This window comes from Atractosteus spatula, chromosome 7, assembly GCF_055471065.1.
Source record: "Atractosteus spatula isolate fAtrSpa1 chromosome 7, fAtrSpa1.hap1, whole genome shotgun sequence".
Taxonomy (NCBI): domain Eukaryota; kingdom Metazoa; phylum Chordata; class Actinopteri; order Semionotiformes; family Lepisosteidae; genus Atractosteus; species Atractosteus spatula.
In genome coordinates, this window is record NC_142712.1 from 586,954 (window position 1) to 603,225 (window position 16,272).

The window sequence follows — 16,272 nt, forward strand, 5'->3', positions numbered from 1 at the left end:
CACCAACTTCTCTTCACTTTCTTAAAAAATACAAGAAAATCTGCTCCTTCAGAATGAAAAAAAATGTTTGCGATAGAAGAATTCTTATTCAAGTGTTTCAGGAAGAGAGATATGGATGGTCCTTTTTTTCCCCCCACACAACCTTGAAGAGCTGTCTCTTCCATGGCCAGCCGGCAGGTCTTTTCTACACAGTGCAGCACAAGAGCTGAGCCCCGGTTGCTGCCAGCAGCCAGACAAAAGCTACTGAAATACTCGTCTGTGTGCCCTCTCACCCTCTGGAGGCTGGGAGAGGCCTCACTGTGTGTGGGGATTCAGTGAAATAAAACACACGCATGGTTCACTTCACACAGAGAGGAGAGCAAGCTGATCTAAAATCAGAGTAAAGCCCTTTTTTGTTTGTTCTGCACCAGAGGCAGCCGCGTGCTCTTACTGCATTCAGGACAGCCTCGGGGCTGCGCTCCTCGTGTTCGGTGGCGGCCTGTGAGATGGCCCTCTCCATGTCCTCCTGCAGGCGCTTGGAGTCGTCAGCGGGAGATGGCTGCTCCATGTACTCCAGGTCCTGGGGTGGGGCTGCAACACAGGTCACCCCGACACCATCACCACTCACCTGCCTAGGACTCTGTGCTGAAACAGCTTCCAGTTTTTTACAGCTTTTATTTTAATCTATTTTAAGTGCTTTACTTTTTCATAATTACTTTAAAAAATTACACAAATCCATTTTTTTTAATTGTTTCATTATTTCTATCTCTATCACTTCTGATCTATTGCCTACTTGCTTTGGAAACACACCCATAGAAAACAAAGGTGCTCCCAGGACCCTGCAGACAGCCCAGACCAGGCCTCAAAGCCACACACCTGTGGTTTCTGGAGGGCTGGGGTCCAGGGACACTGCCTGGGAGGCTGCTGCCGCCAACTTGTCCTGCTGTGCCTTCCTGGCCTGCTGCGTGTCCCACTCCTCCAGCTCCTTCTCAAACAGCTGATTGTCTTCCATCACGTATTCCTTCAGGTCTGGGGGCAGCTTGTCCAGCCCACTCAACATCTGGCCTGTCTCCTTGTCAAACTCCTCTACAAGGTCAAACACATGTCTACTGACCTCTTTTGAAAGCCAGAAGCAAAAAATGTGACACTTAACTTGTTCTCAATTTATGTCCTAGGCATACTGAAAAAAAAAGCATTAATGCACCAAGAAATAATGTGTGTTTCTTGCTGAATCAAAATTCTAAATTCTGATTTAAATTTAGCTAAGATTCTAAATATTACATCACGTACTTAAAAGGGGAATGTTATTTTCCTTTCTAACCTGTGAAAAGTAAAGTCATTAAGGATCAAACTTCTTTTTTCAAGTTTTAAAACATATCACCTCCTGACAGACTACAAGGAGTTGGCAGATGTACATGAATGATGCACTGTTAGTGACCAATACTTCCCAAAAGTGAGCAGAATGAGCTGTCAATAGTAAACTCCTGAACATTAGCACAATACCTTCAATTAGAAACGGCTTCTTGTCATTGATGTACATCAGGCAGTAAGCACTGGCATTCCTGTAACCCCCAAACGAATCCCGCATGAGCTCCTCCCAGGATGATTTGGTGACGGAAATGTCGTTGTACTTCATCCACCTCCGGTGGTGAGGGTTGTAGATGTACGCCCAGTAGTGTCCTGCATTAGCCTGGCCCTCATGTACCAGGACTGCGTGCAACCGATAAGGGACCTGTAACATCACAGTATACTCGTATGTGGTCTAACAAGACACTGCAGGGAAGAAAAACCTCTCTGCTCACAACTTGAATTACTGATGGGGATTCTGTTCTTCAAAAATCCAATTAGACAATCAATTTTAACACATAATGGCACCAGATGTGTGATTCATAGTGATCCGGCACAATTTAATGCATGCATATTCCAGCAGCTGGGGGAACATAGATGCTAACCTTTCTGCTGAAATTATGGAGGAAAGTCACGAAAAATAACTAGGCTATCAATACAAACCCTTCAACAGTAAGACAAATTAAATAGGGTCCCAGCTATAAGGTTTTGACATCTGTAAAACCTAATTCACAACTCACTTGCATCATACTCTTGTCAGAGTACATCAGCTCTATAGTTCGATGTATCCTTGCAATGCTTCCCTGGAGATCTAGAAAACAAAGAAGTTTGAACAACAGAATGGAGACTCAGACACACTAGTTTAAGATATACTGTAGACCTGTTCTACAAAAACATGAGCATTGACTTTTCTGCTGTCGAGACCTTGGAGAACAGGAGATAAAAATCTGCCCATTTAGATGTTTTCCTAATGTAGGCAACTTCATTCCAAGCATATTTTAATAAGGAATCCCAAACAGGTCCCCATTTTCCCCAAATTTACAGCTAATGCCAACAGTCACTGCTTATATGAGAAGAAATCTAAATAACATCTGCTCACTTCTTCAGATTGTGCTATGTTATGAAATACAGGGCTCCTGTCCGGGGCTATGAAATGCCTCAGTGCATGCAGTCAGAATTAGTCAGGTGGCACAGAATCTGGAAGGCATGCTGAGGGCCAGGGGGACAGCTTCCAGGGACAGATGAGATCATACCCCTGGTGTCATTCTCCACCTCACTCCTCCAGCGATGCAGGCAGCTCTCCAGCACCCGCAGCTCCTCTTCAGTGATATGGCGGGGGGCGGGGTGCATGGGCAGGTCTGGGGGGATGCGGGACTGCGTGAAGGGCTTGTGAATTGGCACCCTGTGCTGAGAGGGGGGAGTCGCAGGTGTTTCAAGGGAACAGGAAGGGCCTTGATCTGCTGTGCTGCAGGTTAAAATGAAAAGAAAAGCTTTTGATGGTCGTGCTTTAAAGGCTTTGCAGTGTGTAACAAGAAAAGAATGAAGAACAGTGAAAGTAATGAATAATATCTTATTAACAGTGGAAAAAAAATTCAGGGTCTCAGAAGTAAAGAATTCTCTGACTCATAGGTTTCAGCCCAAATACTTTCTGTCTGAGACAATTCAATAGAACTGTATTACACAATGCAGGCAAATATGAACAAAACAGAAGCTTTCAGATGGTCCAAGTAGTCTTATCCTGGGATAGTAAGTAGGTTTTCATGACCCTTAGGAAGAATAAGTCTCTTTCTTAAAATGTATGGATAGACGAAAAGAAAGCTTTCATGATTTATGAATTCTCCAGCCTGAAACTACAAACACTTGCCTTGGAGCTGGCTGTGGAGCAGTTGTGCCACCAGGAGGCGCTGTTGTGTCAATGTCTTCCACAGGAGAGGTACAGACAGGCTTACTGGAAGCAAACTCCATAGCATACTGAAGGACATCGGCTAAGGGGAATCGCTTAGGACCAGAGCCATAGCTCAGATACCTGGAAAGAGAACAAGAGAACACTATAAAAATGGAAATTGTAAATCTGGATGATTCATAAGCTGATACAAACTAAAAACACATCATTTAAACAAATCTCTAGTGCCTGATGGTACTGATGGTAACTGATGATACCTGTGAGCCATTAATAAATTCCAATACTCACTCAGGACAGGAGTACTACCCATTGACTTGAAAAGGGCTGACGCAGAGGCCATCCATAAAAACGGCGTTATAACAGGTACTCATAGACCAATATGGTCTCACTTGGATTACATGTAAGGTTATATAGAGAAATAATCATTAGATCTAAATCAGAAAACATTAGAATGGTCACAAAGGAAAGAATTCCATTGGCCCATATATTCCAATTGATAGTAGCTTATTGTTTGAAGGATCTCATCCTACTGCTACTTGAAAGATCCCAGAATATCGGCTTCAATAACATGACTCACGTGTGGGAAGCTTGTTCTATCTAGAAGACCATCTGAATGGGACTGGAGTCCAGGTTATAGTCAACATGGATTTAGAAAAGGAAAGTCTTGCATAACTAACATATTGCATAACTATAACAAACAAGAAGCACTAAAGGGCAGATGATATGACATTACAATTTCAGAAGGCTTTTGATAAGGTTCTACATAAAATCTTAAATCTTAATTTGCAAGCCACAGGAATTCAACGTAATGCATATACCTGGATTAAGAAACAGTTAATGAATAGAGAACACAGAGCACAAAAGAGTAATAAATGCTCAATTTGGGGTGATGAAAACTAGAAATAATAATAATTGCTTACACTTATATAGCGCTTTTCTGGACACTTCACTCAAAGAGCTTTACAGGTAATGGGGACTCCCCTCCACCATCACCAGTGTGCAGCCCCACCTGGATGATACGACGGCAGCCATAGTGTGCCAGAACGCTCACCACACACCAGCTATCAGTGGTGAGGAGAACAGAGTAATGAAGCCAATTCCTTAATGGGGATTATGAGGAGGCCATGATTGATAAGGGCCAGTGGGAAATTTGGCCAGGACGTTGGGGTTATACCCCTACTCTTTTCGAGAAATGCTCTGGGATTTTTAATGCCCACAGAGAGTCAGTACCTCGGTTTTACGCCTCATCCAAAGGACGGCACCTTTTTACAATACAGTGTCCCTGTCACTACAGTGGAGTATTAGGACCCACATGGACCACAGAGTGAGCGCCCCACTAACATCTCTTCCAGCAGCAACCTTAGTTTTTCCCAAGAGGTCTCCCATCCAGGTACTGACCAGGCTCACACCTGCTTAGCTTCAGTGGGCTACCAGTTGTGAGTTGCAGAGTAATATGGCTGCTGTAGAGCACCACAAGGATATGAATTAGGACCAGTACACCACTATTCTTTCTCATTAAGATCAATGATTTACATAGTTTTATAAAGTAAAAAAGTAAACTAATAAAGGTTGTTATACTTACAGAGTGGACCAACTATATACTGTAAATATAGGACGAGAAACACCAAGCTTGTTATGAAAAGGACTATGCTGTAAATATGTAAACATTTACATTTAAATATTTACATATTTTACAAAAATTTTGGTGTTATATTATGAAATTATACAATACACTCGTAAGACCTCATTAAGGTCTTAATATTGTCTCCAATTTTGGACACAAAACATCACACAAAAAATATATTTCTGCTTTTGAAGCAGTTCAGAAAAGTAGAACCAGATGTATGTCTGTTTAAAGGAATATCCTATATTGACAGACAAAAGAATTTGTCTTGAACTTCAAGTATTTAGAGTATTATTCAACTATTTAAAGTCCTCAAGAGCACTGACAATATCAACGCAGTGAACTTCACAGTCAACAGCAGACCATGGCTCAGAGGGTACAAGTCGAAGCCATGGAGAAGTGTATCTGAAACTGAGAACAGGCAGCACTGTTTTTGGTTCTAGGAGTCTGGAACAAGCTACCCAGCCATGCTACTGACACAGATACCCTGGCTTCCTTCAAGAAATGGCTGGAGGGATCCTTAGATCAATTCACTACCAGCTACTAACTAGCAGAAAAGCTACTGTAGATACGCTGAATGGCCAGTTGTCATATATAAGCTTTCTTCTAAGTCTTTTCCGATGTTATTTAGACAATGCCCACGGTAAAAACTGGTATTTAAAATGTAAAGAATACAGACAAGAGAAACAGGGCTGTTAGAGTCTAAACTAGCTCTTTTACATAAAGCACAGGTTCAGGTCAAACAAGCTTTAACTTTTCCTTGCAACAGAATCACTGGACAAAGACCTGGAGTGACAGAAACTTGAAGTCTAAAAACTTGTTAAAATGTGATTTTCAGTTTAACTATTTTGTTCTTCAACTAATCTTTTTTTTTTAGCAAATCAAACGTATATACCTCTCCAAACGCTGCTGCAATACTGTCAGATGTTCCTTCAGCCGTCTGATTTCTTCACGTTTGATTCTGGTAACTTCTCTGTTCTTATCCATATACCTAACAGTCCAAAAATTCATAGAATTTAACAGTCTTTATTCTGCATGTATGAGAACTTACACTTACACACTCCGATTTTCACAATTCATGTATTTTATAATATTGTTTCTAGATCTACTGCATTAAGGAAAATCTATTGCAGTATAAAATGATAAAAGTACAAAACATGATTTAGTGTCACTTTAAAGCAGATTTTCACATATCAGTCTGCAGCTACGTGTCTGATGAAGGCAGGTAAGAGGAATGGAGTAGAATCTAGTGCTCAAGATATTCTGCATGCATCCTTGTTTTTTTAAATCAAGAAAGCAGTTGTAAAACCCTTATGTCAATGCAATTAAATTTATAATGACCTACCTATCCATATAAAGCATTGCAGGAAATTCAAGTTTGTGGTGTATCTTCTCTGGCCTTCCTAAGGCTTGATTGAACTCAAACCTGGAGAGTTCAAACGTCAGAACAGGTGGAAGTTCAGTAAACCAGTGCTACAAGAGAAAAAACAAACATGCTTCAATATCAGAAGATCATATCCACACACCAAATTAAGATGATGTAGAAACATTTGATGAAGAAGATGCTCTAATCACAATACAAAAATGTTATTACCTAAATTCTCAGATGATATACTGGTGTTTAGCCCTTTCCCTTGGTTGAAACTTGGAACAGATTTGTTTTTACCTGCCAAATGCTGTAAATCAGTCCATTTTATAGCCGAAACAGCTGCTAATGCTCCACAACTACCAAGTACATGACGTAAGTGCAGGATGAATCCTAGAACCTGCAGGTTGCTGATTCACATCCAGACTGTGCTGGGAATGGCCAGCAACAGCACAGAGTCAAATGCCTTGGCCAGGGCTGCAAGACGCTGAGAGGGAGGGGGCTCCTTTGCAAAAGAACCAGCAGGCTCTGTGCAGATGGGCCTATACTTGCGATACCATAGCAGGATGAGCCATTCCATCCTGCACCAGGCCAGTATCACAGTGCTTAAGACAGTAGACAGCTTTAAGGAAACAATCTTCAGCTCTCTGGCTGGTGTAGGGATAAACTCCACCAAATAACAGTTATCTATATTCTATATATGAAGGGTATAACCGGTAAAATAATTAAGATACGATTCCTGCCCCTCAATATGGTGGACTAAGAAAACACTTTAGGGCAAAGAAAACAAGTGTTTGATAATACAAACAGGCAGCATACGTGCCAGCAAGGCAGTTTTATCGATTGAAGCAAGAACTGATATCCACTAGCTTGTGAGCAAAATAGCAAAACAATGAAAAATACTTCATCCCACTTCTGCTAAAAACACAAGAAAAAACACTGCTTTAAAATTCTTATTTTAACTTTTCATCTAATAGTCCAGTTTAAAACACAAAAAACTGGAAGGAAACCAGCATCACAAGGCGCTGCAACACTGACCTCCTGGCCGGACTTTGCCGAGTTCTCCGAATGCAGGGATTCTATCTCCCCCTCAATCATGGCCGCCTCCAGGCACTCGTGTAGATCCTTAAAGCCATTGACCTGCAGAGGGTACTGGCCAAACATCTCTGTGTTCTCAAACTTCTTTCCTGGCAACAAACACACACATCTCAGCAGAGTCCACAGAAGTGAGCAGGCCCTTTCTTTTTCTCATTTCAAATGTTACGTGGCCACAAAAACAAATGTGTTGTAGCGTTATAGTCAATAGTTTTCTACAAACTGTTGTTTATACAGCTGGGATCCTTACTGAAGCAACCTGAGTGAAGTACCTGGCAGCAACGGCTCTCTCAAATCTTGCTGCTTTTGAATTTCATTTCTACCTTTTATCAGATGTACTTCCAGCTTCAGCAGGAACCGCATCTTCATAATTCAGCTGGCTTGTATACAACACAAGCAGAATTACTCAATTTTTGTAGCACTTTTAAAATCCCTTCCTTTCAAGTTGCGGTTGATATATTTTTTCTTGCACATAAAAAAGTAAAACTTCCAAGTTGCCAGTACAAACACCATAGGTTTAGTTTTGAACATATCCGAGATACAATTTTATTTTTGTGCCCATGTAGAAATCTGATGTTCGATGCAGTTAATGGAAGGAAGGGTCATGAGAATGAGCTTAAAAAATGTTCCTCACTGGGTCAGATGTGAAATGGTAGGGTGTCTTTATATGAAAAATAAAAGAGGGCTTAAGTGCAATTAAGTGTTCCAGAGTACAAGGCCAGAACAACAGAGAAGACCTGGGTCAAGGAAATGATTCAGATATCACCAAGTAGTAAGAGCACGTAATGGCCAGGCTGCGGAAGGAGAAGAATGGGGAGAGACTGAACAGCAGTTCTTACGAGAGGATGGTACTGTATGCACCAGTGAAGGATGGGGAATCGGGGCAGAAGCCAACCGCACCATCCACACTGAGCTCAGGATAGGACTTTAACACTTAGAAGACTAACACCTAGACCAGCGATGACCTTGGAACCACTCTGCCTTTATTCTGCCATTTTGTTTTCCATAGCTTGATGGGCAATAATCACAGTGCAATCAAAAAGACACTGAGGCTTCTGGAATCAATTTCTGCCTCAGATACTGGGAGATTATCAGCTGTTAACAACATGAGTTTTGTGCTTTATTTATATTTCTATTACCTTCATGGACACCCACTGCCAGAAAACGACCATAAAAAAGCTCCACCATTGGATTCTTTGTCTTCTCTCCTTCTCTTTAAGTAAAAAAAAGTCAATCAATCAATTAAAAGAATACTAAAGTACATAATATAGGTGTTACATAATAATTGGGAGTATGATCACAAAAATCAGAACCTTATATTAATATGGATGTGGTGTGTTATGTATTGTCATCAGAAAAATATTCTCCCACCTAGTTTTGATCAAGTGAAAGATGCCTTTAAATGATCTCAGATTAACCAGAATTCACTCCCAAGAACAAGAAAAAGCCTGTTTGTGTTCTTGGCTGGGGCAAGTGGGCACACAGGAGAGTTAAACATCAAATCAATGACAAAATCTCCCTTCCTAGTACAGGCTAGTAAAGAACACTAAGCAATATGCCCAAGAGATTAAATTACTCTTGTTGCATTTAGTCTGGTCTTAAAACTCTGATCAACAATTCTACATTAAAAGCTTCCAACTGAACAAACAGATGACTATTATGAAAACTGTGCAGCCAAAATGTGTTAATGAGTGACATCTGCACAAACAGGTACACCAAACACTAACTGCATCTTACCTTGTTCTGCTTTCCCCACACAGGCAAGGAAAAGGACCATTTTAACCACAAGGTTTAGAGAGAACAAAGTTTGTATCAGGAAACTGCACACCCAAGAAATAATCAGGTAGTGAACTACCTCACTATAATAATCATAATACAATTATTTCAATCATTAATTGAAAATGAAATATAAAACTATGCAATGTCAAATATAAATCTATAGTAACTTCATTGCAGAACCTTTGTATATTCCCTATAATCCATTTATATAAAGTTATGGTTAAACATGTATTTAATGAATAGCCAATTCTACATGTGGCTCTCATTTATTTGATATGTAATTATAAAACAACCAACTTTTGTAGTGGTCTTGTGCTATGCCAAGAATCATATACAGATCCGTCTGACTACAAATATTGTAGAATATAGACAGTCCTGACTATGCCACTCAGCATTTGCTTACGTCTGTACGTCCACAGATACCAGAATGTAAAACAGAATAATAAGCCAAACTCCGTGGCCCTTTCTTGTTTACCTCTCTTCCTCAGCTTTTATCTGGAAAGCGTCCTCCAACCAGTCCAGCAGTTTGTGTGTGAACTCACTCACATCCTGCTGTTAAAAACGAAAACAGCACATTATGGTTTTTATAGCCTTCAGCCATTTACTTTCTCAAAACCACTGATGTTGGGCTTGTGCAAAGCAAAACTCCACCCCTTCTTATTTCAGTCTAATCTGACTAATAAAGCTGGTTCAATAACCTAAAGATCACAAAAAAACTTGACATACTTGCTGTCATGATCCTTTATTTGGTGGGAAAACAGCAAATGGGACCATTACATTTAAGTCTAAATAAGTAAGAGAACTGCCAGAAATGTTTTTAGGAGAACAGGTAAACACTACTGTTCCCTACATTTTGGTGTTAATAAAATGGTTGTGAAGTGGTCAGAGCAGAAGATTTGTTTTTCTTGCAGCATCAGAATTACTAGCACCACACGGCTCTGACAGTGGATTTAAATAGCAGCCCTGGGGTGATGCATATTCAAGGATGCAGTCAAGTGCACTTGGTGTGTGCTCACTAGCAGGCACTTGACAGAAAATGAAAGCCTATGTCAGCAAATCTTATGAAGACGTCTCTGCAGTGCCAGAATCCTAGATGAGAGAAACAACAAACCTAATAAAACAGCACATCCATTGCTTTCAACCAAAAGAGGAGAAAAGCCAGGAGCAGGAGTAAACAAGGCTGGCACTGAAGGGCAGTTGTGTAATGATTTCTTGTTATGAGAAAAATAAATTGTCATTTGTTATAGAATTCACATAGCACCCATGTGTTAAACAAATAGGAAAGGTATAAGGTCTACACAAACATGCACAGAATATCACAGGGAAATTTATATAGAACACTACTACAAATTACTTAAATATAACTATAAACAATTAAAAGAATATGCACTGTGAATCTTGCTTTAGGATAATACAAATTCAGCATAATCACTGTACAAACACAGTACCAATGTCAAAATGTATTTGTACAAAGTCAGATGCAATAAATGAAACTAGAGGCAAAATTAGGCTAAGGTGATGAGAGAAAGTGCCCAATACTGTGGTTACATAAAACTGTCAGAGCATTTCTGCTGAGTCAACGAAAGTCATGACATTGGGTTATATAAACCCGAGGGTGTGATCTGAGGAGGGCAAGGCTATGGATTCTTTTAGAAATACAGGAGGAGCTTACCTGTTGTGAATCCGTGGACTTGAAGGCATCTTTCAGGATTTCCACAGCCCGAGAAGGATCAACATATTTCCTTTTGGATCCCACCATGAGTGAGAAGAGATGTCTCAGTTCACGCATGAATGGCAAATTCCTGCGCTCCTAGATATATGAAAAATATGGGAAATGTTACAGAACAAATTAAGAATACATTACTAAAAAATAATTTAACAGTTGAGCTAATCCAAAGTATACTTAATCTAACAACAACAGCTCATTCATTGAACTTTCCATTGTACAAGGTAGTGGAATAGAAAAGATTTGTGCTTTGTATATTATTTAAGATCCTTCAATTTTAAAATGAAAAAGCATAAATTCAGGATTTACTCATTAACAATTTAAGCAGGTGGAAGGATATGGTGTAAATTATTTAAAAAGCATGAATGCTGTTTAATGTGGATGCTCACAGCTTCGAGGTTTGGCATGGTTTAGTTTTCTGTATCAGGAGAACACGCGACAGAAAGTGGCTTTGTTATTAAAAAAAATGTAAAACAGCTTCAGCTTCTCATTTGTAAAGAATGCTTTATTAGGAAGTAAAAGTACATCCTCAACCCTCACATACTTAAAGATGTTGGAATATTTATAGGTCACTTACTATTTCTGTTATTAATTCTTCAGTTTATTGACATTTAACAGATCAGATGATCCAATCAAGATTTGAAACACATCTCCTGAGCACTTCATTACATATGCTCCATGCCAGAAAAGGAGATAGTCAAGGCAGAGTTCACAGCTTCATGAGGATTAGTGCAGATCAGTTAAGTACACACTAAGTATTCAGGGTGGGATGAGAATCTTGGAAGTTAATTCTGGGAAGTTAATTTAATCATCCAGGTGAGGCTGCACATTGGTGGTGGTGGAGGGGATCCCCATTACCTGTAAAGCGCTTTGAGTAGAGTGTTCAGAAAAGCGCTATATAAGTGTAAGCAATTATTATTATTATTATTATTCATTTTACCTGTACAGCTATGTCATTGTGTACAGTTGCTCAGCCTGCAAATCTGGAGTCTTGTCATTGTTAACAGTACAAGGCCAGAAAACCCCTAAACTTCTGCGACACTTCATTAATGGAGAAAATACATTATTTTCAAATCAGCTGCTCTCCACATATTGACCTAATAAATGACCAAATAAATTACCACAGTATGAAAAATTGTGGAGATTGATCAGGAGCCTTGGAACAAGAGCATTTAATGATACAGCACTTTGACAAGAATGATGCAAAACAGCTTCATCATCACCAGAAGCAAACTGTCAGTCGTTAGTGCCTAGCAGCCAAGCACCTGAAGACAAATAAGCACCTTTGTAAAGGGCAAGAGACTGCAGCCACTGATCCAAATGTTTTTTTTTTCATTGTTGCTCTGAAGAGTTTCAGGGGCTTTCAAGGTGAGAAGCCAGACAGGCCGAAATATGTAGCCTGTCAGGTTGCTGATTTGATGAAGCTGTTTGTAACACTTGACTGGGTTACCTGAATGAAGCCTATGAGGAAGGAGGCAGAACTCTACTCACCTTCTGATTGCGAGGCAAGTCCTGAGCACAGGCAGGGGGAGAGTAATGTAGAACAAGCCTCTGAAACTCCAGGAGGTTGAACAGAGACTGGACAAGGACACGTAGGTTAAGAAACTCCAAAAAAACTGAACATGCTGAACATTCTTCATTTTTACAAGAAAGGAACCTATTCACATTGGCAGAGTGTTACAGTTAAACAGCTTCTATTTTTTTCCAAGACCTGCATTACACAAATTTTGGTCATGTAGCCATAGTATAAATATTTACATGATGAAGGAAAACGTCTGTAATTCTGTCAAACATATGTTTACTGTAGATTCTTTATACAATGCAATAAGAACTTGTAGAAATTAACACAAAAAATACCACCATATTATAAAATATATCACTTAAATTAAAATGGAATAGTACAGGCCAAAACATGGCATATATTCTTAAGTATATTTAAAAGTAATTAGTGCCCTTGTAGTGCATAATGCTTATATTAAAATTGGGATTAATGTGTTAACAGTAAGTCCATTTACTTCTAATTCAATTAAAAAAATTGCTGAACCTGAGGGATATATTCAATGCCTCCTAAAGGTACAAATGATAGAGCTACCAGTCTGTAAGTGTGCACTGTGTCCTTAAAGAATTGAATTACACACTGTGTGCAAACAGCATGTGACTGCGTATCTTGGATTTCTGCAGTCCTTGGACACATATCAGGTATGTTGTTTGTTTTCTAATAGTACACGATTAGTTTCTGCATCCACTACGAAGGCAGGAGCAGATTCAAGAGGAGACTCCCCAGTGCTGGAGACCTTAAGAGTTTTTCAATCCTAAGAAATGACCCGGCACACCCAGGCACAAAAAAACCTCTATCTTTGATGCATTATAATATCAATTCATTTTTGTGAAAACAGACCCAGGTCAAAAGTACTGGCTGTTATTTTAAAGCACCTTCTGACTAAGTTCATGATCTAAGCGTTACCACAGTTACCAATTTAACTGTGAAATATAAAGTGTACTTTTATTTAAACTAACACATCACTTAAGTGTTGTGAACAAGAAACTGAACAACTGCAAATGCTGATTTTTATACAACTGATAAATTCCTAATCTATTTTATGTTATTGAGTAACCCAATTAGTTTTAAAGGGAGAAAAATGATTTTTTTTGCCATTATTAAGATTCCCACATATTTAGATTAATACTGCAGAATACACATATACTGAACAGAGGTGTGAAATGAAACCAACAATGAATAGAGGGAATGTAGAAGAAAATGAGAGAAGGGAAAAGGTGTGATCCTAGCTGCAGGATAATGTTAGTTTCTGTATAACAATACAGAATAAATATGATATGCGTCCTCTATCACAGTACAGTGCCAGTCTCCCGTATAGGGCAGTTTATAACTAGAACCAGTCACAGTTGAGCAGCAAACAGTAACTGAGGATAATGTGAGTATTTCTGGAAGCTGTATTCATGCATTTGCCCAAGGCACAGTGCAGAAGAATGCTCACCTGGATGACAGCACTGAACCAGCATGTGTTCCCGACATTCTTCAGACCAACCGGACAGTTCTCCTGCCTCTTCCTGTCGTGGGGGTTTGGGGAGTCACTCCAAACCTCAGCATGAGTTCTCTTCAAGCTGGCCTTGTTTTCTGCTATGCTGGCCTCTAGAACTCTGCAGATTAAATCATTGGAATCAGGTACGTACACAAAAATCTTGTTAGTCTGATAGATGACTTGACCTGCAGGTAAACTAGCAATATTGGTTGAGAGATTTCTATATTTTATACTTCCAACAGCACTCTTTGTTTCTGCAAACTCAAATCGGAATCTGACATGCTTTAGTACCAGTGAAATTTTCAAATACAGCACAGCGCAGTGCATCCCGAGTTTGAAAAGCCTTGATCTGTGGTCTCACCTGTATCTTAACAACACATATAAAACACCTACAATACTAGCGCTTGGCAAGGTGTCATTACATTGCAGTGCTCCAAGCTTCATCACCTGCTGATGGCCTGCTCCTCATCTGTGATTCCAGTCTCCCTGAAGGCCCTGTTGGACTCCTCCAGGCTGAGAGCGATTGCCCTCTGAAGGTCATCTTTGTCATCTCCAGTCAGATCAATAACATCTGAAACACCAAGCTCACTTTAAGTAAAAAAAGAAATTAAGACCTTTGAAAATCTTCAAAGCAATATGCCAACAGAGGATTTCACCTAGAAAACGATATTATGCTGCATTTTTCAACATTAAGTATGTTGCAAAACAATAGTTTCACTTTATTATCCCAAAGAACCCTACAGTAAGAATATATCAAAGATTTAACATATAGCTCTAACATAACTGTAGCAGTCAATCATACCTTACTAATAATACACACCTTCTCCATAAAGAGGCTTGAAGGGGGAGTTTTATACTAAAACCTACAATTAACTAATTATTGCACTGTTCTATTATAAACAGCTTATTAATCCCCTGGGGACTGGGGGACTAATTCAGCCTAGGCATCAGTCAGATCATACAAAGCCTGGCATTACACAACGCAGGACAAATCTGAAATACCTACTTGTGTCAGCCTGGCTGCCCACACTGATGTATCTGTCATTTCCAATCTGCGCAGTCTGGTAGTATGTGGCTTCATCCTGCTGGGGAACCTTTGTGCTCTTTTCTGTCAAAAAGGCAACTGCCTCTGCAAGGTCCCCATTACTAACCTTTAAGAGACACATAAAACATTAGCTTCCAGTCACCTGGACTCACCAGCATCTGAGAGCGTCAGTTAGCTAGATCCATATCAATCTACGCCTGGTCGTTTCTTGCAAGGGGGACACATTCGCTGGTGTTCAATTCAGTATTACAGTCATGTTTGAAAGTTTGTGAACCCTTCAAGGTGGTCATTTTAGATATTATATGAACCTGAACTTTTAATGAATATAAAGAATGAATATCCTAAAGACTTCCCACATATAAAAAGGGATTTGAACTCATAGATTATTCAACTGTGAGATTTAACAAAACACCAGACATTCTTGCGTGCAAAAGAAAATGTTTTAGTCAATAATTTGTGTATCTCCTTTGGCAGCAATTACTTCACACAGTCGCCCCCTTATAAACAATTATCAGTCTCTGACATCTTGCTGGAGGGATTTTTTCCCACTCCTCTTTACAAACCTCCGCCAGCTCTGTGAGATTTGAAGGAAGTCTTGTATGAAAAGCCCTCTTCAGGTCCTGCCACAGCATTTCAATAGGATTCGGGTCAGGGCTTTGGCTTGGCCATTCCAGGACACGGAAACTCTTCTTCTAAAGCTTTAGTGGACTTACTTGAATGTTTAGAATCGTTGTCTTGGAAACATCCACTTTGTACCCAGCTTGAGTTTTTGAACTGATGGCCTGACATTCTTCTAAAAAATTCCTTGATATTTCTCAGAATTCATTATTCCCTCAATGATGTCAAGTTGCCTAGGTCCAGAGTAAGAAAAACAACCCCATACAAGGACACTCCCACCACCATGCTTGACAGTAGAATATGGTTTTGTTGGTGGCAGGCTGTGTTGGCTCTTCGCCAAACATGGGCCCTCTTGTTGTGCCCAAATAGTTCAATTTTGGAGTCATCTGTTCAGAGAACAGATTTCCAGGACTCTTCAGGTTTGTCCAGGTGGTCTCTGGTAAACTTCAGATGGGCAGCTTTGTTCTTTTTTGACAGAAGAGGCTTCTTCCTGGCAACCCTTCCACAGATGCCATTTCTGTTCAGGGTTCTTCTTATTGTTGATCTATGCACCACTACTCCAGAGGCAGCTAGGGAGGTTTGTAGTTCTCTGGATGTTATTTTAGGATTACCTTTTACCTATTTTATTATTCTCCTTGTGACCCTGCGTGAAATCTTAGCAGGACGTCCACTTCTTGACAGGGTTGTCATTGTTTTAAATGCCCTTCACTTGTATACTATTTGCCTAACAGTGGATTTATGGAGTCTGA

At 39.8% G+C, this 16,272-nt stretch overlaps 1 protein-coding gene across 5 annotated transcripts in view; it reads right to left on the bottom strand.

The window, feature by feature from the left end:
• usp25 (ubiquitin specific peptidase 25) overlaps positions 1-16,272 on the bottom strand; it is a 33,544-nt gene that overhangs the window by 11,971 nt on the left and 5,301 nt on the right. For 3 of the 5 annotated variants that reach the window (XM_088920343.1, XM_088920341.1, XM_088920344.1), the window contains exons 3-18: positions 14,867-15,011; positions 14,308-14,431; positions 13,816-13,978; positions 12,311-12,397; positions 10,766-10,903; positions 9,569-9,645; positions 8,454-8,527; positions 7,258-7,406; positions 6,199-6,326; positions 5,749-5,844; positions 3,191-3,352; positions 2,580-2,791; positions 2,067-2,137; positions 1,483-1,711; positions 856-1,095; positions 431-570 (exon numbers count right to left, since the gene is read on the bottom strand). In XM_088920343.1, the coding sequence (XP_088776469.1) occupies positions 431-570; positions 856-1,095; positions 1,483-1,711; positions 2,067-2,137; positions 2,580-2,791; positions 3,191-3,352; positions 5,749-5,844; positions 6,199-6,326; positions 7,258-7,406; positions 8,454-8,527; positions 9,569-9,645; positions 10,766-10,903; positions 12,311-12,397; positions 13,816-13,978; positions 14,308-14,431; positions 14,867-15,011 (2,235 nt within the window). The remainder of the gene's footprint in view (positions 1-430; positions 571-855; positions 1,096-1,482; positions 1,712-2,066; positions 2,138-2,579; positions 2,792-3,190; positions 3,353-5,748; positions 5,845-6,198; positions 6,327-7,257; positions 7,407-8,453; positions 8,528-9,568; positions 9,646-10,765; positions 10,904-12,310; positions 12,398-13,815; positions 13,979-14,307; positions 14,432-14,866; positions 15,012-16,272) is intronic. The other 2 variants (XM_088920342.1, XM_088920345.1) reach the window with 1 other exon arrangement.